At 41.0% G+C, this 24592-nt stretch overlaps 1 protein-coding gene across 2 annotated transcripts in view; it reads left to right on the top strand.

Moving 5' to 3' along the window:
* LOC310686517 (bifunctional heparan sulfate N-deacetylase/N-sulfotransferase 4) overlaps nt 1–24592 on the top strand; it is a 139509-nt gene that overhangs the window by 103938 nt on the left and 10979 nt on the right. For both annotated transcript variants that reach the window (XM_083460255.1, XM_083460254.1), the window contains 4 exons: nt 16508–16690; nt 20373–20469; nt 23584–23707; nt 24302–24476. In XM_083460255.1, the coding sequence (XP_083316381.1) occupies nt 16508–16690; nt 20373–20469; nt 23584–23707; nt 24302–24476 (579 nt within the window). The remainder of the gene's footprint in view (nt 1–16507; nt 16691–20372; nt 20470–23583; nt 23708–24301; nt 24477–24592) is intronic.

The following is a 24592-nucleotide window of genomic DNA, read 5'->3' as shown; positions in this document are numbered from 1 at the left end:
TGCCAGGTCTGAGTAGGTCTTCAGCAGCTTCATCCAGTGTTGCTCTGCTGTATGAATCAGCTTGGCAGTATGAGATATTTGCCATATTATTATTATTGCCAGATATTTGCCTGGTCATTATAAGATCACCTGTTTTTCATTGCTCCATCTCTTGCAAACTAAATGGGTCTCCACCTCAACAAAGCCAATTCTGTAAAACTTATTAAATAATATTTTTTTTAAAATTGAGAGTTTCTAGGTCAAGCCACCATGGATATTAAGACTTAGAACCAATTAAAAATCTTCTGAAGTGTGACTTAATTTTCAGCACACACTGGGGAGCAACTTGGCTTATTTAAGTTTAATGGAACTTTGTCATTGACTTCAGCCAAACCAATTTATTTTCCATACTCCATTGCGAAATTGTTTCATTGCTTTGATTTTTGGCCCAAACATCTTTAAAACAAAAACGAAACTGGTGTATTATCTGCCAGAATTGCTGTTTTGCTTTTGCACAAATTGTTTAAGGATAGGGGGCAAAAGTAAGAGTGACTGACTAGAAGCCACATAATACAGAAAGGTTAGAACAAAATCAATACAAAGAGCTTATTATAATAATGCTGGGAGAAGTGTGATATCTCAAAGCTAATACAGGCTAAGTCTTTGTAGTTGCTGTGGGACATTTTTTAATTTTCAGGGCCACTTTAAGACATTTACATTATAAAAACCTCCCAGTAACTAATAGGTTATTGTTCATTTAGAATCGTCACATCTAGATTATGCAATTCCCACATGTACTGTACCTAGATTGGCCTGTTTCCTAGTTCCTTCTCATCATTCGTATAGAAGAGAATATAACTGCAGAATATTTAAAATGGGAAGGGTTAATAAATGATTTCCACAAGAGATATGTTCTCTTCCCACTCTGGAAGACTGGGCATTAATAAAAATGTTTCTGTTTAATTTGCTTTGTTTCTCTGAGCCTAGCTGTGGAAAGGATGCAGAAACATAACCTCGGGCACTTTTTTTTAATAAAACAAAAGATTTTGAAATGCACTTTAGAATAAAAATTGCACATAAAGTGGTGGCATATGCTCAAAGCCTGGTGGGAAGTACAATCAGGAGAGAACTGCAGACCCTCCAAGTGTCCCTGTTTTCCAGGGGCAGTCTCAGATTTACAGATGTCATCCTGGTTTCTGATTTGATTCTGGAATGTCCTGCTTTCCCTTAGGATGTCCCTATTTTCATCAGATAGATATTGGAGGGTATGGTAGGTTGTCCCTGTTTTCGTTGGAGAGTATGGAGTTATCTGAAGGCATCCCAATATAGGGAAGTTTTTGTAATGTTTTATGTTTTTATATATGTTGGAAGCCCTGCAGAGTAGTTGGTGCAATCCAGTCAGATGATTGGGGTATAAATAGTAAAATTATTATTATGGAATAGGACATCCCTATCCCTAGGGTATGGAACTGAAGCCCGTGTTGCAGAGCCAATTCATTGTCTTCTTTCAAGGAAGACAATAAGGATTAAACAATTTCCTTAAGTGAAGATGTTCGGTCATTACATAGTACAACAGAAGCAAGGAAGGAAGGAGAAACAGAAACTAAACTCACAACTCAAAAAGGGTCATAGGAGTTTCTGCAGCCATTCAGAAGGGCCTTATGAGGACAGATTTCCTTGTCTGAGGTTGAACCTGTCTTCTGAGGGGAAGATTGGAAACATTTTACAGAATTCTGAGGGACTACTTTTGGGGGCGGGAGCTTAATTTTTCTCCAGAAGGTCATGTGCATTCACCCTTTTAAAAGCCGCGATGACTGCTACTTTAATTTACCCATCCAAGGTGCCAATCGTATCCTCAAGCAATGGCAGGAGGGAATTAATGATTATATATGGAGTGTTAAGTGGCTGAAAATTTCAAAAATAATAAGGCATAGAAAGGAGGAGGCTTAAACATCCTTGAGACATGCTGCTATTATGACACTGGGGGTTTTCAACGACAGTTGCAGCTTCATCTACCTTATCATCTTTGCAAATTCCTTTTCATAACATTTGCCTCTGAGGAAAACTAGTCCTGTGCCCTAGTTGAGGGCACTTCATCAGAATTAGTCCCAAGTAACTTAGGAGATGACAGAAATAGTAATAAATAGCTGTGTGTCAGCTACAGGGTTGCAAAGGAAGTGAAAAAAAATCTGTTACCTCCAGCAGTCTCCATAAGATCATTTATTAAACTGTCAGAAGGAAAAACTAAAAGGCTGTATATGGAAAGAAGAAAGCTGACTAAAAAAAAATTCTGATTAACAAAAATGGAGCCATAATGGACAAGAGCAAAATTGCCACTGAATGTTTTCAGCATTCAGCTTTAATTGGAAGATGGGTGGCTGAAGTATGCACTATCCTAGAAAACACTGAAAAGGAATTATTTCCCGAACCAACAGAGAAGGCTCAAATTAACTCAGTTGTTTGCTTGAAGCTGGGCACCAAATGGCTAAATTAATCATCATTCATAGACTCTACATAACATAAAACAGGCAGCTTTTCATAAAACTGCAAGAGCTGCAACCTGACAGCAACAAAGTTATGAAAAAGAATGACTTGTCTTTTTTTAAATTTCCACTTTCTACCAACCTGCATCTTGCTTCTTCTCTAGTATGTTTCTTTTTTAAAACATTAGTTAGAAAATCTTACACTTTGTTTATACAAGTCCTGATGTTTTGTATATAGATTTGCAGAAGAAACATATTTATGGGTGTAGCTATGAATTAATAGGTGTGGCTACAACCCCCCACCCCCGTCTAAATCCCATTTAAGGTAAACACATGGAGGGGGAGCACGATCCCACCCCAATGGTTTTGTACCCCCGGCCCCACCCCTGATACTGTAGCCTTGCAACAGTATGATTGTGCAAGGCTACCAGGTTTATGTACATATGCTGCACTTTGTAGACTTTCTGCTGATTATGTCAATGTCTGAGGGTGGACCAGCAGTGTGAAATCATATCTGGGGCAAGTCCAGGCATTGTGCTTCCTCGTTGCATTTAGCCCAGAAAGGGGAGAAATGCTTGCGTCAGACTTGTATGTACCGTATTTTTCGCTCCATAAGATGTACCAGACCATAAGACGCACCTAGTTTTTGGAAGAGGAAAACAAGAAAAAAAATAGTCTGAATCCCAGAAGCCAGGACAGCAAGAGGGATCCCCTGCCCAGGAGAGGCTGCACCCGGCTAAGGCTCCCCCAAGAGCCACGCTCCCTTTAAAGAGCGCGTGGAGCGTGTGTGCGGCTCTTGGGGGCTTTTCCCTGAGGAGGGGAAGGGCAGCAAGAGCCACACACATGACTCTTTAAAGGGAGCACTGTGAAGAGCCTCCTGCCTGCATTCGCTCCATAAGCCGCACACACATTTCCCCTTACTTTTTAGGAGGGGGAAAGTGCGTCTTATACAGCGAAAAATACGGTATGTAATATCTCTCTCAAAGCTTTTCAAAATGTTCTTCTTTTGCTATGGGGTGAAATGGTGATAAAATCTGGATTTTAAAAACTGATAAGACTGAGGAGGGACAGATAAAATTGCTTCATGGGGTAGACTTAGTCAACAAGCCATCTGTGCCTTGAGAGTTCTGAAGGAGGACATGTAGCCCAAAGTCTTCAATAGTGTGATGAGAGCAGCTGCACTTTCTGTTTCCTTCTTTCCTCAGAGCTCTTAAATATACAGAAGCCCTGTCTAATATGAAACAGAACATATATCACAGCACAACACAACTTGTTGGCCGGAAGAGCAAATTTGCAATATAAACTGTTGTGTATTGAGGTTGCATGCTATGTATGCTATTTCCTTTATCAGCAACTTCGTATACACTCCAACATTCCCTGTTTACGGGAATGGTCACATTTTATGGGACTTCTTCCTGGAAATCAACATCCCTATTTTGGCTCTTTTAGAGATGCTTTTTGAGAAATGTTATCAGTGTTAGTTGCTAGTGCCATTTTTCAAGGTTCAGATCTCCAGGGTCACTAGATGCTAAATCTCTGGGTAGGAGAGTAATGAATGCTTCTGGTCTTTGGAACAAATGCATATAAATGCATGCACATGAACACCAAGGCACCATGTTGTGCATGACTGGTCATCTTGCATACTGCTGCTGCAGTATATTTTAACTGCTATAACACATTGCCATGCTTGGATGTAGCATTGCTTCTGAATACCAGGAGCTGGAAACCATGGGTGGGGTGGAGGAAGTGTTCATGTGCACGGGTCCTGCTTGTGAGTTTTGTGTATGCATCTCATTAGCCACTCTGAGAACAGGATGCTCCATTAGATGGGCAATTGGCCTAATCCTGTAGGCTGTTCTTGTTTTCTGGCAATTGTTTTAACTATTTATTCAATAAGTAAAATTAATGCATTTCTATACCTCCTTTCATGGGATGCAGGTGGCGCTGTGGGTTAAACCACAGAGCCTAGGGCTTGCAGATCAGAAGATTGGCAGTTTGAATACCCGCGACGGGGTGAGGTCTCATTGCTCAGTCCCAGCTCCTGCCAACCTAGTAGTTCGAAAGCACGTCTGGCAGGAAGGTAAACGGCGTTTGCGTGCGCTGCTCTGGTTCGCAAGAAGCGGCTTAGTCATGCTGGCCACATGACCCAGAAGCTGTACTTCTGGCTCCCTCAGCCAATAAAGCGAGATGAGCGCCGCAACCCCAGAGTCAGTCACGACCCTTTACCTTTACCTCCTTTCAAGAATTTTTTCTAGGTGATTGATATAAAATGCAATACACAGCATTTAAAAGCATCTCAATAACCCCTTTTTTTTAAAAAAAAAAGCTTTTATAATGCACCTTTAACAAAAAGAAGAAGGATCTGTGCAGGACCAATTTTGCAGCAACATAAATGAATACACCAGATGGGAGGCAGAGTACAGCAATATGAACTAAAGGTCAGGGAGGAAACTAGATTTTATTTCGCCCAGGTCAAAGACCCAGATTGGCACCCCCTCTTCCAAGCACGTTTGCTTACACACACAAACACAGGCTGGGAGGCTTCACTCAGGGCAAAAAGCCTGGCTAGCACCCCGTCCCCCAAGCTAAGGCACTGTAATGGTCTTGGGGGTGATCTTTATCATGAGAATTGGGGGGCTACAAACACATTCCTATTTTCACCTCTTGGGGACAAGGATGCCATTAGCCAAGCAGTAGCCTTTCTCTGGTAAACAGATCAATACATGCACCACCAAATGGCAAACAGAATTCTCCCTTGGTACTGCCATTACTAATTTCCTTTCTTCATGTTTGGTGAATTCCCAGAGCCACGCACAGTTCTGTTGTTGATGTAAGTTCTTGATTGGCATGCTCTCTTGTTCTTATGCAAAAAATCATAAGCGTAAAGATATTGCACAGCTTCCCAACATGTGCAGGCACTTATTTATCATCCGTTCCTTTGGGGTTTGAGATTTAATATTGCTTGACATATAGATGTCATGTTTGGACTCCTTCAAAGGAAGGAAAGATCAGTTTGTTGCCAGCAAAGTAGAAGCAGAATGCAAGATTTCAATGATGACTTTTAAAAGGAACAGAAAAAAACAACAACCCCGTCCTTCAGTCTTTGGGGAAATTACTTCATTCTCTTTACAGTGGTACCTCGGGTTAAGTACTTAATTCGTTCTGGAGGTCTGTTCTTAACCTGAAACTGTTCTTAACCTGAAGCACCACTTTAGCTAATGGGGCCTCCTGCTGCCGCTGCACCGCCGGAGCACAATTTCTGTTCTTATCCTGAAGCAAAGTTCTTAACCTGAGGTAATATTTCTGGGTTATGGAGTCTGTAACCTGAAGTGTATGTAACCTGAAGCATATGTAACCCGAGGTACCACTGTATAGCAAATTTAATCAACAGTTAAAATCTGGGGTGTGTTGGATGCTATTTCATAGGAGGCAAGAGTAGGGATCCATTTCAGCTGATTCAGAGGGTGGGTATACAGTTTTGGTATGTATGGCAAATGGATGTAAACCAGAGTTCATATGTGGCTCCACTGGGCTAGCAGTTTCCATCTTTTTCTGTTCTGTTCTATTTCGCCCTCATTGGAAATAGACCCCTCAAAATGTGGGGATCTGTCATTTGTTTTACATTTGAAGCAACTTTTAGCATGCTCACTGGTGAATTTTTCATACCAACATAATACCACCACGTGATTGTGCTTCCAGATTAAGCTTGTACAGTTATAGTCAGTGTCAATACCACACCGGCTTGAAGTCTTGGAAGAAATGCTTGATGTTACATGACCATGATATGACCATGATTGTGGGAGTCAGATAGCCACGGCAGAGGCTTGTAATATTGCAGGGTGCCCCCTGACCTCGGCTGACCAGCACTCTGAGCTTTACAATGTATTGGAATGCATGACCTTATATGGAGTTATGTCCCCCCCCCCCTGGGCAGTGTAACCCTATATTGTTTGCGGGTGGGTTAGAGCCATGACCGGGTGAGGTAACGTGAGATATTGGAATGCAGCCATGCGGCTGGAAAAGAACAAAGAGTAATAAAAGGACTGGAGGAGAGGAGAAGTCTGAATTGAGCTGCCCTCCGTCCATGGAAATATTGCTGGCCTCTGTGTCTTTATTTTATGCTAAAAAGCACCATTTGTAACGGCTGGCTCCGACACATGATAGATTCTGAACGAATGAAAGCATCAGTGTTGATTGGGAAAGTGTAACTGGCACCCTGCGGAGATGCCATTTCAAAGGGGGGGGGAGCAAAATTCAGAGTCAGCTTCAAGAACCTGAATTGGATATATTCAATATATATATTTGCAACCAAAAAATGCCAGTGCATGTTAAAAAGCATTTGCTGTGATTACATTTTTAAGTCTCATGTGAATCATAGCAATATTACCCCCCACTCTGCCCAGTCATTTCCCATTTAGTTGTTCATAACAATCAGGGGAATAGTATGGGGGTACCAAGGGGGCTGTGGCCCTGGACACACAGTTTTTGCATTGGTGCAAACCAGGCACCCCCACACAAGCAACCCCAGTGCAGCGTGGCCTGGTGCTCCTCCCCGCCAGCTAAGGGCTGCATCAATCGGCTGGTCTTCCCCATGCATGGGTGGGCAGGCAGCTCAGGACAGCCCCACTTTGCTCCATTGGTGCTGGCATCAGCAGCAAGGGCTGGGCTGGTATCCCCTGTCCATCACACACACCCACCCCGTGTAGCAGCAACTGACGCTATGCCACTAATAACAATAACCAACATGTAAAACCAATGAACCAAAGAGAAAGGTGGGTGCTCATGTGGAATAATCACATGAAATGAACAACAAACATTAGCAACAAAATAATTTAAGTTCAACACGAGGATCTTTTGATAATAAATTCAAAAGAAAAATCAGGAGTGAATGAAATGGATACAATTATAAAATTATATTCTGTTTCATTAAGGCCATGCCAACGGCATAAAGCATTGTAATGATTGTATAAGCAGTATATCTGATCGATAGAGGGCGTTGTTCCATGCTCTTCATTCTTAATAAGATTCTGTAACTTCTTGTTTTTGTGTTGAGAAAGTTACTGAAAAGTTTAAGATGCTGAACTCCTGTGCAGCTTCGATAACTTGCAAGCCTTTAGTAATGTGTGGTTCTATGAGCAAGTGTTGCAATATTACAGAGGAATAATATTGCAGTTTTAGCCTATTTCCCAGAGTAGATATAAGTTCTGCTATGCCCTCCGATTCTCATATTTCCGTATGTTTATATGATTGATATCATCTTCTACATTCTGTGCATGTGCTGTATTTTTTAAAGTATTGTTAACTCCTCATAGGTCTCGGTAATAAGGCATGTTATATAAGTATAAGCCCCTCACAACAAGACTGATCTACTGAATTTCTACCCAGGGCTAGAACAGTGGAATTTACAAGTCTGAGATGTATTGACAAACCTACATGGGAAATTAAAATGCCATTGCTTGGATCAGAACTGCAGCCAGAGCAATATTTCTTGCTCTCCCACAGAGCCTGCTGCACCAAAAGCTGGTAATTCAGCTACAAAAGTAATGCATGCGCTCTAGGAACTTTGCTTGTTATTAATTTCTCTGTAAAATTGAATTTATGTTTTTCATTCGAGACAGCAAATAATTGCATTATATTTACAAACCTGAAAAACACCAGCATGTGTTTTATCAGTTCTCAAGGAAAGTTACAGCCTCAGCCTGAGAACTCACCTGTATGTATAAAGCCAACACTTTCATCAGTCACATACCAAGAAGGAGAACTGATTTGAACCTAAGCTACAGAAACAGGTCCAATGGATGAATTAGCTGAATGCGGCTAGTAAAGGCGAGAGCCTATCAAACAAGGCTGAGCTACCTAAGAACTCTGTAGAGGCTGGCCTGTACAATGTATAAAGGCAAAGGGACCCCTGATCATTAGGTCCAGTTGCGGACGATTCTGGGGTTGCGGCACTCATCTCACTTTATTGGCTGAGGGAGCCGGCATACAGCCTCCGGGTCATTTGGCCAGCATGACTAAGCTGCTTCTGGCGTACCAGAGCAGCACACGGAAACGCCATTTACCTTCCTACTGGGAAGGTATCTACTTTCACTTTGATGTGCTTTCAAACTGCTAAGTTGGCAGGAGCAGGGACCAAGCAATGGGAGTTCACCCCATCACGGGGATTTGAACCACCGACCTTCTGATTGGCAAGCCCTAGGCTCTATGGTTTAGACCACAGCGCCACCCACGTCCCGAACAATGTATACATGGCAACAAAGGAATGGCAGGAACTTGGAGGGCCATACTCCATTGCCCCTGAACATACTATCCTAACAACAAATCTATGGACACTCTAAAGAGGCAAAAGTTGTGATTAATGTATGAAGTTAGTGGCCACCTATCAGGGATGATGTAGTAGTAGATTTCCTGCATTGACTGGGAGTTGAACTAAGTGATCTTCGAAATCCCTTTCTACTCTATGATTCTGTGAACTTAATGATAAGGACTTTAAAAATATATACTGTATCTATTTTAGAAAGTTCTTCAGATTTCTCTGTCTTGGCAGGGTTGGAACACAGGAAGTTGCCTTATACTGAGGCTGTGTGCACATGTAGCCTTCAAAATGTGCAGGGGTCATTTTTTCACTGTGTACTTTTCTACATAGCGGTTTGCAGTTGTATACGCCTTTATGCTGTAACTCCATCTAACACAGCAGCGACTGTGTTGTCTGTACACACAGGTGGGACAGGGACGACTTGGGGATGACATTGCGTGTACAGCATCCCGGGAAGATGCCTGCATCTAGCACTGAATGTACTTTACTACTCATTGTGTACATGCCCTGAGTCAGACCACTGGTCTAGCTGACCCAGTATTGTCTACACGGACTGGCAGCAGCTCCACAGGGTTCCAGGAAGTATTCTCTCCCAGTTCTATCTGGAGAGCCCAAGGACTGTACCTGGGACATTTTTTCGTCAGATACTCTACCCCTGAGCTGTGCCCCCCCCCCCCACGGGAAGGAGGCATATCTGTCTTTTCTTTGATTGCTGGAAGCTCCTAGGTTATTTCCAGAGAAAGCAAGAGAGATGTTAGGTAGCTACAACTCTGTTAAACATTTAGTGCATGATTGCTGATTTCTCAAAATCTGAAAATTAAGGCTGAAATCCTAAAAGTAATTACTTATATGATTCTGCTACTCAACTTTACTGAACTACCGCAGAAGGAGATGGAATGGGTAGCAAAGGCACTGCCATGTTTGTTGAGATTCTATGATGTCATAACTGGCCATATTATTAAATACAGTGCTTATTTTCTAAAGAAAATGTTTAGGGGTACTCTCATTTCGACTCAAGAAAATCACAATTTTACAGTTCAAATTGGGGGAAATAAATACAGTAAATAGACAAAAGTACAAAGATTCACAAAATGTTTATGGGTATGTGTCCCCCTGCGTTCCCCCAGAAAAAAAGCACTGATTAAATGCTTCGTAATTTCCTATGAAACCAATTGTGAGTCCTATCTATCGTTCCCCCCTCTATATTCAAACCAGATCATGGTTACTTTGTTATATCTTATTCTTCAACTTTCATCTCACTTCTTTCTTTGAGGCAAACATTCCCTTTTTTCTAATGCACCTAAACAAGCTGGACTGTCTCTGCACTGTCCCCAATGCTTTCATCAGTGGAGTTTGCAACAGGAAATACCAACGCTAACCCTTTAATAATCATGAAACCACTAGCTGAGAGGGAACTGGGGATGTGGTGGGTGGCGTTCAGAGGACAGAAGTTAGAAAGAGAGAAAGAAAAATGTCTCCTTCAGGAGAATGAACTATAACCAATTTGACAGAAGTATGTTTCCCCCCTGAGTGACATCTGGCATTCATACCCCCAGATAACTCATTGCTTTCATGTATCTCCATGCTTGATGCATCAAAGAGTAGAGGACAAAAGCAGATAAAGGAAATGACACAAAACATTACAGCATGAAAAGGGCCTATTGGTTACAGTTTATGTAACAGGTGCAGGAAAGGAACAAATGATGTGCTCAAAGAAGAAAAAGAGCAAGTAGTATAGCTATCTCTCGGAAATAAAATTGAAATTGCAGGTATCATTTTTGTTCTCAGACTTCCAAAAACGAAGGCAAAAACTATCAGGAAAACAGTAGAGATAGTGGGTCAGACAGTGAGTTTAACATGTTTGGATGAAATAAAGAAAACATATTTCAGAGTGCAACTCCATAGCCAATTGAAGCACATGATCCTGATCCGTAAATGAAATGGCCTTTTCATGTTCTTGTTTCTCAGTAGGAGCTATTGAATACCAAGGTGACCCTGTGGACATAGCCCAAAACTTAGATTCAGTTCTCAAGGAACATGTGACAGTAAGACAGAACTTAGAATATAAGTCCACACTATCCATGTCGTCTTACACTTCCTCAATGTTGTTCCAGCTTGGATTCTTATTCTTGGTCACATTTTAAGTGTGACATGAGATGTAACCAAGCCTTAAGATGAGACACCATCAGATTGCAAACTTAAATTCTATATCCTGGTCACATTCAAATTTGATACTTGACAATTGTAGAGCACTTCTTGGTGTTCAGAGCTTCTCAAAGGTAAACCCTGCCCCAGCCTCTAGGAGAAAAGAGAAATTATCCCTGCAATCTATAGCATATCTACTCAGAAGTAAGTCCTACTGAATTAAATAGTGCTTACTCACTAGTAGTGAGGTTAGGGTAGCAGCCTAAAACTTGCAGGGTTTCTTAAAAATAACTTAATTTGAGCAGAGGGTGCTCACATGTTAAGCTTTCCAGTACCCCCCACCCACCCAAAAACAAATACTTTCTTCATCCCAATAACATTGTTGAGCTGGAAGAAGCAGAGTTCAAAATAGATTCCAGGGCCTATCCTGGTAGTCTCTAACTCAGTAAGCTATGCTATAGCCTCAAGTCACTGCACCACTTATTTCAGAAATTAAGTTTTGGAATCAACTGCTCATTAGATCTTGCCATGTGACGTTTCCTGCTAAATGAGCACTGCTTTAGGATCAGCATAATGGCTGAGAGAGCCCTCAGAATGCGGCCAAGTGCTGTCTGAATGCATTTCACCTAGAATTAATAGCACTGCGTTTAGCATGTATTGCCTTTTTAATGAATCAGGTCTGTGCTGGAAGGGAAAGAAAAATGGTTTGTCAAGCGATTGCTGGTTGAAATACAGCAAGAGCCTTCTGTTCTTTGTTTGAACAGCTGCCCTCTTAAAGATGCCTTAATGAAGTCACTGTCCAGGCTTTTTATTCGGGAAGATTGGTCTTTACAAGCTCATCTGTCTTAAGTCAAAACAGTTCCTATTTGTTAATAAGTCACTAACCAAATATTATGAATGAGACTCCGGGAAGCTAGTAAATAGCCAGATGTAGGACGCAATTTTTGTTGCATTATGTCAGCTAAAGGGTTTTTTTGAAAAAGCAACCCAAATGGCAAATGGTATTTCCTCAGTTTATTTTTTTCTAAATGACAACTAGCAACTTAACGGTGCTAAATAGCAGATTAAATGTACAGGTGAGCTTCAAGTGCAGTCCTATAAACATCAAATAACTCACTGGTTTCTAAGGCAGGGTAATCCAACTTTTCATACCAAATGGGCCACAATAGTACGTTGACATGGAACCCATGGGCCGCTCACTGTCTTGTTAGGTAGGAGGGGGGAGTGAGGCCAGAATTTGTCCCCCCACCACCAGACCTCCCACCTCCTTCCCAAAGCTGGGAAAGCCCTAACTAGGATTTAGGAAGGAGGTGGGAGGGCTCTAAGACCCAGTCAGAGCCCTCCTGCCTCCTTCCCAAAGGCCAGCACCTTGCTTACCTGCTTTGGCAAGGTGAGGGCTGTGGGGGAGCGGCATCAAATGTTGCTGAAGGCCACCAAAAAAATCTAAAGTTGATTGCATAGTCCAGCATTCTTCTCCAATTGCATCCAGTGATTTTGCACCAGCTGCCTGTGCCTCACTCAGCCGATGCAGAAAATATACAGTGAGCTCACCACATTTTGCTGATAGGAGACTCGGAGTGAGACAAAAACAGCCTGAATGACCTTCTGTGAAATAAAGTGGATACAGCGCTAACACAGCTATGGATGGGTCATGAGGGACACTTCCTCCTAAGTTCCATCCATCTTCACCTTATGGATGTACTAAAAGCTTTATAAATATTTTAGCAAACTAATGGACATGTTTTTAAACACTGTGAACCCACAGTTAAAGAAGTGGCACATTGGCAGAAGCTGCAGGGGCGAAAATGGAAAAGCAAATGGCTCCTTATCTTGCAGTTATTCTAGAAAGCGGAAGAGGAGGGTGTGAATGCAGATCTCTAGGTCTCAGCAGGCTTTCAAGGCTTTCCCTTCAGCTCCATGCCTGAAAAACACTTACAGCAGAAATATTCATTTCTGAGTTACATGGCACTGCCAGTCCAGTGATGTAGTGATAAACTTGGAAGTACAGGAGCTCATTATGATTGCCCCATAACCATGTCCACTAGGAATGTCCAGAAATGCAAACAGTTCTAGGTGTGTGGGTGGGTGGGTGGGTGGGTGGTATAACATACAGTGGTACCTCAAGTTACAAACGCCTCAGGTTACAAATGCTTCAGGTTACAAACTCCAAAAACCTGGAAGAGTTACCTTGAGTTGAGAACTTTGCTGCAGGATGAGAACAGAATTGTGTGCCAGCCGCGCATCGGCAGCAAGAGGCCCCATCAGCGAAAGCACACCTCTTGTTAAGAACAGTTTCAGGTTAAGAATGGACCTCCGGAATGAATTAAGTTCATAACTAGAGGTACCACTGTACACACACATATAAAAAAGTCATAGTGCATAACATGTTGGCAATACTATGCATAGTTTCCTGGGACTAAGTAGTGCTTTCTTCTGACTGCATAGGTTCAAGTCCCAGAACTGTACTCACCTACATTTCCTCCATTATCCACAAGTAAGTACATGCATCTTTATAGATTGCAGGAATTAACTTGTGGGATTACATGAATCCGTGCAGGATAGGTCTATAAGTCATGATAACTGAAACCCCCATTTTTAGAAGCAGGACACGTCTATTCTAGATAGTGAGGTCAGGTGAGAGGCTTGTTACATAAAGGCTATTTGTAAACATCTGGCTGTTGCTGGAGTCTTGTTCTGATCTACCTGGGATATTCTTACATAATGCCTAGCTATGCCCATAAATATAAATTAGTGTGCACATATGGAGACAAATGTGAAGGCAAGATTAAAAGAAGCAACTAAGAGTCATAGAAGCCTTTCTGAACTTCAGGCCCACCTTACGGTGGCTTGCCTGGATGTCAACAAACCCTGCACTCCCTTTCCCATCATGTATTTATTCATTACTTATATCCCACTACTACTCCAGAAGTTTAAGATGATGTGCATGGGTCCTCCTTCCCCCCTCCCCATCTTATTGTCACAACAATCTTGTGAAGCAGGTTGGGCTGAGAGTTGAAGATCGTATCAACAAAAGTATAATGTCCAGCTTATAAATTAATGGTGCCACTCTATTTTGCTGTCAGACTTTATCTGGAGTATGTTTAGTCCTGGGAACCATAATTTTAAAAGTATAGCGACAGCTTGGAATGTGTGCAGAAAAGGGTGATAAAGCTGGTGAGAAGGACCTAGAGACCAAGTCCTATGAAGAAGTCCATTTGAAGGACCTGGGTGTGTTTAACCTGAAGAAGAGACAAGAGACAATGTGACAGCCCTCCTCAGATGGGATTCTGCCATTTCTGAACTCTCCACACTAGCCATCCCTGCACCATCCTCTTCAACCCTGCCCTAAGTCGGCTGCTCCATTAGTGAGCAGTTATTTGCATTGGAAAGTTGGCTGTGATGTCCACATTGGCCCCAAGACAAGGAGAATTTTGTCATTGATTACAAATGCCCAGTAAATGTAGAATCCGGGCTGTTCTTTTGTTTTCCACATTGAGATGCCATTAGCAGACTACAGCAAAATGCCACTCCAGGGAATATATTACTGAGGGATCACTATATTTCTCAGATGCTAAGGGGGGAAATGCTTCCGCCACGGTTTTTTTCCTCATAATGCTGTCAGAAGCGTACCATAATGACTACAAAACATACTGTTTAGCATGTCTTTCCCTAATTGCAGTGGTGGCATTAGTTAATTTACATTGCCTCCAACAAAATGCATATTTCTTGTTAACCCGGGAGTGAATCCACTGGAAACAAAAGCGAAGTATGATAATTGCTTACTGCTTTTCTTATCTCTTGATAACTGTATAATTAACTCATTTTCCATGTACATCCTAATTTTAGTTAATCCAGTTTATACAAGTTTGTGAATAACAAAGATAGGCTGAATCTACAGAAAGCTAGATAGAAAGCATCTATTGATAAAGCACTGACTTTGCACTCATGACAGTTAATTTTAAATCTCTGTATGAATTGTCCTTTATGCTGTTCATATTTGAAAGTGGTGTCACTTTGCAAAAAGCCATAATCAGGCAAAAGAGAAAATGAAATAAGTTTGTATAAAAGATAAGCTGAAGAGAAATAATATTTTCTTCAGATCAAATGTCCAACACATCAGTGCCATGAGGCATACGGAGCTGGAAAACCAGCTAAATAGGATTGTGAAATTGTAAACAAATGAAGAATCTATCTGTTCAGCTACATGCAACATTAGCAACATGATTAGCAATCATGGGGTGTGGGTGGGTGGGTGAATCTGAAAGCAACAGACATGGGTCCATCTGATTGTTATCAAGATTTCTGTGTTTAAACTTTATTTCCCCAGCCAGAATCTCCATGAGATCCAACTACATCATGCACATAAAATTCCCAAGTGACTATTTTCAGGGTCTCTCCCCACCTGTTTATAGCCCCTGATAACAATGCAACATAGTCAATAAGAAGATATCAAGACAAATTGAGAGAAATGGTTCATACCTTCACTCTGCCATAAAGTGGTAAAAAACAAAAAAAAGCTATTGGTCACAGCAGGAATGCAACCTCCCCTATGGTTAAAGCACAGTTACACTGGCCTAAGCCCTGATGCAGGTGGTGCTGTGGGTTAAACCACAGAGCCTAGGGCTTGCCAAACAGAAGGTCAGTGGTTTGAATCCCCGTGACGGGGTGAGCTCTCATTGCTTGGTCCCAGCTCCTGCCCACCTAGCAGTTTGAAAGCACGTCAAAGTGCAAGTAGATAGGTATCGCTCCGGCGGGAAGGTAAACGGCGTTTCCGTGCGCTGCTCTGGTTCGCCAGAAGCAACTTAGTCATGCTGGGCACATGTACGCCGGCTCCCTCGGCCAATAAAGCAAGATGATCGCCACAACCCCAGAGTTGTCCACAACTGGACCTAATGGTCAGGGGTCCCTTTACCCTTTACCTTTAAGCCCTGAATAGAAAAGGAAGCATTCATCCCATTGTGGAACTATTGTTGTTGTTAATACAATTTATTATCTGCCTTTCACCCTAAGATCCTAGGGCTGGTTACAACAATTACAACACAACATTGTTGGAGCCAATCCACATGGGCAAAGGGAATGATTGTAGACATATTGTTCTTTTCAAGACTGTAAGCAAATTATATGAGTCTCTAGTACCTAACAACATTCATCACACCTTGAAAAAAGGGAAGTGCATTAGATCTGGTGCAGATGCTGCTACAACTGTGATTACCCATCGCATCCCATTATCTGTGGATTTAAGAGTTGAAGCTTTGAGAGCCTCTGAAAACTACTAAACCTTGTGATGCAACAGCAAAAGAAGGTGGAAAACTATTGTGAAATCCAAGGCATATTCTGCTGTACACAGAGATGCTGTAAAAACTGCTATCGTCCTTCCTTTAGAACAAAAACAACAGCAAAAGTTCATGCAGGATATACATTTGTTGAAAAGCATCCTTGCAGAGTGACAGAAGGGAATGGATGTTAGAAGACTTTAAATAACAACAAAAATGTTTTAACTTCAGGTTGGGAACATAGTTGCTGCCACCTAGCAATGTCCTCCTGCTACTACAACAAACAAGTATTTCGTCTGTTCACCTTTCAGATCAGTATCTTCATGACTCATTTGTCTAACTACGGGAATGACCGCTTGGGTTTGTACACGTTTGTCAATCTGGCCAGCTTTGTTCAGAGCTGGACAAACCTGAAGCTGCAGACCCTGCGTCCCATTCAGCTGGCTCACAAGTATTTTGAGCTCTTCCCTGAGCAAAAAGACCCACTCTGGCAGGTAAGGAGACCCAGCTGACTGAACAGCAGGAGCCCAGCATTCATTCACAATATTGTTTTAGGGAAGACTGCCTGCAGGGGGAGGGGGGAGAACTATAAATGCAACGTCTACTAATTAAGACATTTAAATCTGTTTTTAAATGGCCTTTCAAAATCATTTAATTCCCCTTTCAAAGTCAGCAGTTTGGCCTAGGAATACATTAGCTAGAAGATAAGGTACTGTCTGTCACATTACCTTCATTAGCACCTGCCTAGAGCTAGGCTGTAAAACAACAGCTATTACACTGACTGTTGTTTATAAGACAAAGAGTGTTTGTGTGCTCTTCATATCATGCCTTCCCCTTTATTTGCTTGATGCATTGCATTAACTTGTTTTGATGAACAGCCAGCTAGATGACTACAGACAGAGCAAGCAGACAAGCCATGTTATAACATGGAATCCTTGCAACTCGAATTACCGCAAGCAACCTGGAGGAATGGTAGCATTTGGGATTCATTTATTTGACTATTTTGAAGAAAATGTACACAAGTACCTAACTAAGGAGGGGGTCTATAGCCTCTTGTGCCATAGGAAAAATGCACTCCTGGTCAAAATGCGCCAACTCTAGCCCCGCTTAGGCTGCATAGATGCCATATATTGAAAGCACATTTAAAACAGATTACTTTTCCCCAAATAATCCTTGGAACTGTCATTGTTAACACTGATAGGAATTGTAGGTCCATGAAGGGTAAGCTACAGTTTCCAAGACTTGCTCTTTATATATATGGCATAAGTACAGCCTAGGTCCTTGTGTAGTTTGGAAGAGAGTAGGACACTTGGGCAGATGAAAGTTTCCCCAAATACTAAAATATCTACCATTTCATTATTCCTTGTCTAAAGAAAGCTGCAGTTATTAGAACCAGACTAAATATTTTCACATTTCAATTTTTCCACCAAAAACAGCAATTTAGGGATAAGTAGTAATGGAAATATTTCCCCCAAATCCTTCAATTTTAATTAAATTATTGCTCTCTTTCAAACTTGTTCCATGCCATGGATTCCTGTGACTGCTCCTGTATTGGTGCCATTCCCCACCCCCTCCTCCTCCTCCTCCTCCTCCTCCTCCTCCTCCTCCTCCTCCTCCTTCTTCTTCTTCTTCTTCTTCTTCTTCTTCTTCTTCTTCTTCTTCTTCCTGGATTAGTCACATGAGCTATCCCAGCCAATATTACATAGTGAACAACATGACATCACAGTTCTATATAGCCAATACTTGACGATGTCAGTGAAGGCAAAGTACATTGAGAGTAAGGGCTAGGTTTGTTAGATTATTAGATGTGGGTGATCCTAGCAATTGGGGGCTCATGTAGCTGGTTGGGTTGACACAGCCAATCAATTTGGCTACTGAAGGCAAATAAATCAGTTGACAAAGACAGCAAGAAAGAAAATCTAAATGATCAGGCGAACAATTTCAGAAGCATTTCTTTAAAAACAGGGGGTACCTTTCAACTTCATTGTAAGAGGGGATGTCTTTCAAAACTGCTGAAAATGAATACAATAAATATTTTTGTTTCAGGCCTACTAACTATACTATCAAATGTCTCTTGCTTCTTCATGCAATGGATATTACATATTTTTACATTATAAGTAACTTATAATTTGGTCTCTTTTTCATGGCTTTTTAGATCCACCTCATGACTCTTCACTGGGCATTTTCAAATACACTAATGTCGTCTGGACTTTTCTGAAAGATGCCGTACTCTGCCTTTTTTATCACTTATTTGCCTCATATATTCCAAATCACTCTTCCCAAGCTCAGGGTGACTACAATTTAATTAAAAACATGTAAATTGTGTGATGCAACACTTTGAAACAGTGGCGGACTAGGTGACCTTCCAGGGTTGCAGGTGCACCTATTTTATTATATTGTCATCTACATCAGGTGGCTTCAAAAAAATGTGAAAGCAAAATTCGTGTCTGCCATATCATTCAGTCAACTGTAAAAGACGTACATCAAGAACTGAAGTCAGTAATTTGGTAGGTGCCATTACACATTGACCACATGCGTGTATATTATTATAGTAATTTTTATACATTTGATACCTGCCCTTCATTAGCAAGTCCCAGGATAGGTTACAACAATTTAATATTCAGTCCTAAGAACAATTACAGCAAATGACAGTCCCAGTAAAAGGGTATTTCATGTGTACCATCCTAACTTTTGTTCCTGGGAACTTTAATAAAAGGATCTTAGTGGGGCCGGGCTGAGAAACAGCTCCTTATAACCTTGAAAGACAAATTTCACTGCAATTTTCATTGCTGAAAGAAAGGATTACCCATTTGCTTTAAGCCATGATGCCTGCGGACTGCAATAAAGCTGTATGATCAATACCATCTGAATATCTAGCCCACTGTATTTAGCACACCAGGATCCCCTACAAAGGCAATTCCAGCATGATAATTCTTTTGAAGAACCTCCTTTCACTTTCTTCTCACATTTTCTTTCTCATTAACGCGTGGCAGAAGGATAAATGGCTAAATAACCTCGATCTGCGATCTTTCGCTTTTTTTGTGTCGCCCTGAGAATGTTCAGTGTTGCCAAAACACTTTATCTTGGAAACTTAATTGCCACCTGAGTTTGAAGTGGATAAATTTAACTTTAAGTAACAATTCCATTGATTTGCTTCTTTTAAAAGAAGAAATAAAACCAAGCAAACTGTAAATTTTGGATAATCAAATATCAGAACTGGCAACATCCATTATTAAACATTGATGTAGCACATAAAGTGCAAACATTACCTTGCGATGCACATATTCCTAAGAGCCTTGTGAGGTAAGATGCAAATAGCCCTATTTTACATCTGGGGAACTCCAGTTGACTGTTTAGTAGGGTGATATGCAATGGTTATGTTCCCCAGCCTGTGCAGGCTGACTATGCACAGCAGCAACTAACACTGGTGTATATGTGCAGAAAAGAAATCACAGAAAGGTCTCATCAGTACATTGGTGTGAAGGCATTGTGCTAGATAGTCTGTTGCCACAAGGCAGTTCTTTTATGCCGCATTGTTCTGAGAAGGTCAGCGAATTCACTGGAGCTAGACAAATGCAATACAAATTGGGATTTGAACTTACAGACCAGAAATTAATGCCGAGTGCTCCAATTTAAACTGAGTTGTTCAACTGTGGTTTGTCAGGCAAACTACAGGGTGGTGTTTTCACACGATAATTGCACACATCAAACCAAGTATTTTAAGTGTAGGTTTTTCTTCATGTGTGAAATCTTATTCTGCATCTTATTTTGGAAAGCTTATTAGTGAGATAAATATACACACCTACAAACGGCGGGGGGGGGGGAATAGCATTTTGTTGTGTAAAAAAAAAACCACAAAGAGAAAAAAACCTAACAAATAATTTGTCAGAATAAATAATTTAAAATATAGGCTAGCTTTGGGCACTATATTCAAGTGACAGTTTGTTACAGCATATAACATTAATTTTAGCCTTCTCATTAACAGTAATTTGGATACATTCTCTTGCACCTGGGCTTCAAGATCAGATCTGTGGTCAACCAGGGAGTGGCAGGATTCTTCTTGCATTCCATCGCAGGAAGCAAGGAGCATTCACTACATAGGACATTTCAGACAGACAGAATGTCAGAATATTTGAATTTCTTCCAGGAATTAATCCACTCCATTCTTTCAATCAGAATCCATGTGATGACAGACGACATCGGGATATCTGGTCTAGGGATAAAACGTGTGACCATCTACCAAAATTTCTTGTGATCGGACCTCAGAAAACAGGTAATTGAATGCTGCAGTGGTATCATTAAACAAGATTCAAAAGTGAAGCAGGATTCGACATTTTGTCCAGGATGTGGTGATTTGGAGAGCTACTGACCTTGATAAAAGCCATTAACCGCACTCAGAGAGCTTTCCTGTGGACCCTAAAATTTTCAATGCTTGACCAAGTGTTGAGAATGGAAAGATAATGATTGCTGGATTAGAATTCTCCTTTTGAACACTGAATCTTTATCAAAGTAGGGATGGACATTACATTACATTACATTACATTACATTACATTACATTACATTACAGTATGCCGAACTTGGGCTCACAGTCCTACTACCTGACCACTGATGCTGTTTTGCAGTCAAGTAGTCCAATACCAGGTAATCATGTGGCCCCAGACACACTATTGACCATATAGTTAGCAACCCACACCATGTCATCCTAAAATAGTGACATTATTTGGTCGTACACTTTTCTCTGGTAGTCATTTTTCATTCATAAATTTAGAAACCACTATTCAAGCTCAGCAAACTTCCTGGGTTGTTCTTTCTCTTCCAGACGTTTTTACTTTAAGAACTTACAGCCTTCTCCATTTTTGTGACTATGCAATATCCGTGGAGATAAGGAGAAGGAATAATCTCCTCCATAAAAGTCATTCCTGCTGTTCCCTTTATAACCACTTCTTGTCTCACCTCTGTGCAATTGTCTGATGTCTCTTGATTTAAAGAGACAAAACTGATGAATTGGGAGATGAGATACAAACTAGGTCAGAAAAGAGAGAAACTCCATTTTTTAAGCAATCACCTGAGTAAATCTATTGTGGTCTAAAGGCTGAAACACAATTGCTGAGCTGCTTCTATTTCAGTGACAGAGAAGCTATGGGATTGGCTAAACAATGAATCTTTGGTGTAGTATCTCCATATGTAACCTGAAGTGTATGTAACCCAAGGTACCACTGCAATAATAATAATAATTTATTTATACCCTGCCCATCTGGCTGGGTTTCCAAAGCCACTCTGGGTGGCTTCCAACAGAATTTGAAGCACAATAGAACATTCAACATTAAAAACTTCCCTAAACAGGGCTGCCTTCAGATGTCTTCTAAAAGTCAGATAGTTGTTTATTTTCTTGACATCTGATGGGAGGGCATTCCACAGGGCAGGCGCCACTACCAAGAAGGCCATCTGCTTGGTTCACTTGGTGCAAACTCAGGTTTGTTGCAACTTATTGTATAGAAAGTCCCTACCATGTTTTAAATATCCATGCAGTGCTATGGATCTGCATCTATAGATTTCAGGATTATTATTATTATTATTTATTGAATTAAATAACGCCCTATATCCGCAGGTCTCAGGGAGGTTCACAGGATAAAATCAGAACAAAAACCATAAAGTACATAATCAAAATAAAAACAACAACAAACCAATAACACCCCCCCCAAAAAAAACACCCCACATTTTAAAAGGGCATAAGATGTCAATCAAATCAACCAAAGGTCTGGTTAAAGAGGAACATTTTTGCCTGGCGCCTAAAGGTGTATAATGAAGGTGCCAGATGGACCTCCCTGGGGAGAGCATTCCCCAAATTGAAAACTTAGAAGTTAATGTTTCATCAACAGTGCAAAGTTAGCTGGCGATGAGCAATTGATGGATTATCACTCTTCATAAAAAACCATCATCAGCTCTGAGCCACTGCAGCTTTCCTCCCACAGAACTTCGTATTACATTCTTAAAGAAACCCCAGGAGTTCCTATCACGTAACCTAGTTTGGCAGCTAAAAGACAGCTTTTAAAATAATCTAAAACTAATTACATAAAACTGTTTTGTTTTTGTTTCTTTGGTGATGAGGGGAATCTGCTAATGTAGGAAGGTTTGAAATCAGAAATTATTTCATCTTCTGTGACCAAGCCATGAATTCTCTTAATTGGTTTCACTTCTAGAAGTCCAGATTTACTTGGTTGGATTTGGGCATAGGAGACTTAACAGCACAATCCTACACATGTTTACTCAGAAGTAAGTCCCACTGTATTCAATGGGCTTCAGTGGTATTCAATGAGTGTTTAGGATTGCAGACTTATACTTCAATTCTAACTGCATTTATTGGGAGTAGGTTAAACCAGTTTTTATTATTTTAGCCCAATATTTCATTTCATTTTTTATACTTTAGATGCCACAACATAATTACAACATAATATGGCTGGACCTCTAAGGTTCAGATTCATCTCCAACCCCAATGTACCTGGATAGTACTTTCAGCCTAGCCTGCCTCACAGGACAGTGCAAATGAAAAGAAAAATGGATTTGTGAATACCTACCATGTGCTCTTGAGAGAAAAGTGGCAGAGAAAGTGAACTTTTTAAAGTGAGTTTGCTTTGATAGCTGTTATTTTAGATAAAGGGACGCGGGTGGCGCTGTGGGTAAAAGCCTCAGCGCCTAGGACTTGCCGATCGTATGGTCGGCGGTTCGAATCCCCGCGGCGGGGTGAGCTCCCGTCTTTCGGTCCCAGCTCCTGCCCACCTAGCAGTTCGAAAGCACCCCTAAGTGCAAGTAGATAAATAGGTACCGCTTTATAGCGGGAAGGTAAACGGCGTTTCCGTGTGCTGCGCTGGTGCTGGCTCACCAGAGCAGCTTCGTCACGCTGGCCACGTGACCCGGAAGTGTCTCCGGACAGCGCTGGCCCCCAGCCTCTTAAGTGAGATGAGCGCACAACCCTAGAGTCGGACACAACTGGCCCGTACGGGCAAGGGTACCTTTACCGTTACCTATTTTAGATAAAGGGTTGAGCCACCTAATATTTCAGATGGACAGGCACATGTCAAACCAGAAATATATCTAAAAATGAAATGAACATAAAGTAGATCATTATCGTATTGAAAATATTTCTCAGATCCGGGATAAATTTTACTTTTAAACATATATGCATACTTCCCACTGTAGTCAGTAGGGGCCTCATTAACTCACCAGAGAGAAGGATTTAAGTAAAAAGCAATTAAAATAAACCTTTGCCAGGGTTGATATATAAAATACATATTTTTAACACACCTTTCCATTACTGAGACGCTTTACATCTTTTACCCTTCCCTACACTATCATATAATCCTTCCTTCTGTGTTTTTTTCCCTGTAGGAACAACAGCGCTTTATTTATTTCTCCTTATGCATCCTTCCATCATTAGTAATCTCCCTAGTCCAAAAACCTTTGAAGAGGTTCAGTTCTTTAATGGCAACAACTATCACAAGGGAATTGACTGGTAAGTGGAAGAAAAACAAAACAAAGCAAATGTCCATTGTTAGCATATGCCAAACCACAGAGGAGCAATTATAGAAGTATCTGTGACATCTACATAATTTCCAGATAAGTTTTTGGTGCATAGTGCTTTGAGAATGAATAAGAAATTAGTTTGTACTGATGTGATGCTTGCCAAAATGTTGCACTTTTTTCATCTCGTCTGACTTTACAGTATCAATATTTACATTCCTCATAAACAAACACAGTTGAGGAAAGAGTTAGATTTTCATTTTTATTCTGTTTATGTCCCTTTTAATTTGTTTTTAATTGCCTGTTCTCGATGTTGTATAAATTATTATCAGCAGCAATGAAAAATTCAAGTTCAGTGTGGGGAATAATGTGGAAAGGAAAGGAAAAGTAGAAGTATCATTTTGCTATTATTTAAACTGATGGGGCATCTATTTGTTCATTTGTTACCCCAATGTATATCTTTGACCGTGCTGCTTAGGCTTCCAAGTGTTGTAATGTTTACTTTGGAGTAAGAGGAAATAACTGGTTTAATGTATTTTCCCATCCCCATCAGCACTGCTGACATTGGTTTTTTACTTGCTTGCAGGTATATGAATTTTTTCCCTACTCCTTCTAACCTCACCACTGATATCGTGTTTGAGAAAAGTGCCAACTATTTCCATTCAGAAGACGCTCCCAGGCGTGCATTCTCCTTGATCCCCAAGGCAAAAATCATCACCATTCTCATTGATCCATCAGACCGGGCATATTCCTGGTATCAGGTATGGAGCTTGTACTTGAAGAAGTGATCTAACAGTTTTGATAAGTCTAGTTCATATACACTACTTGTGGCATCATGGGAGTCATATCCTTGTGTCTTACCAAAGGACCTGGTTCC

Source organism: Podarcis liolepis, assembly GCF_965112155.1.
Source record: "Podarcis liolepis genome assembly, chromosome: 9".
In the NCBI taxonomy this organism is placed as follows: Eukaryota; Metazoa; Chordata; class Lepidosauria; order Squamata; family Lacertidae; genus Podarcis; species Podarcis liolepis.
The sequence above is the reverse complement of the archived record's forward strand: the minus strand, read 5'-3'. Positions and strand labels throughout refer to the sequence as shown.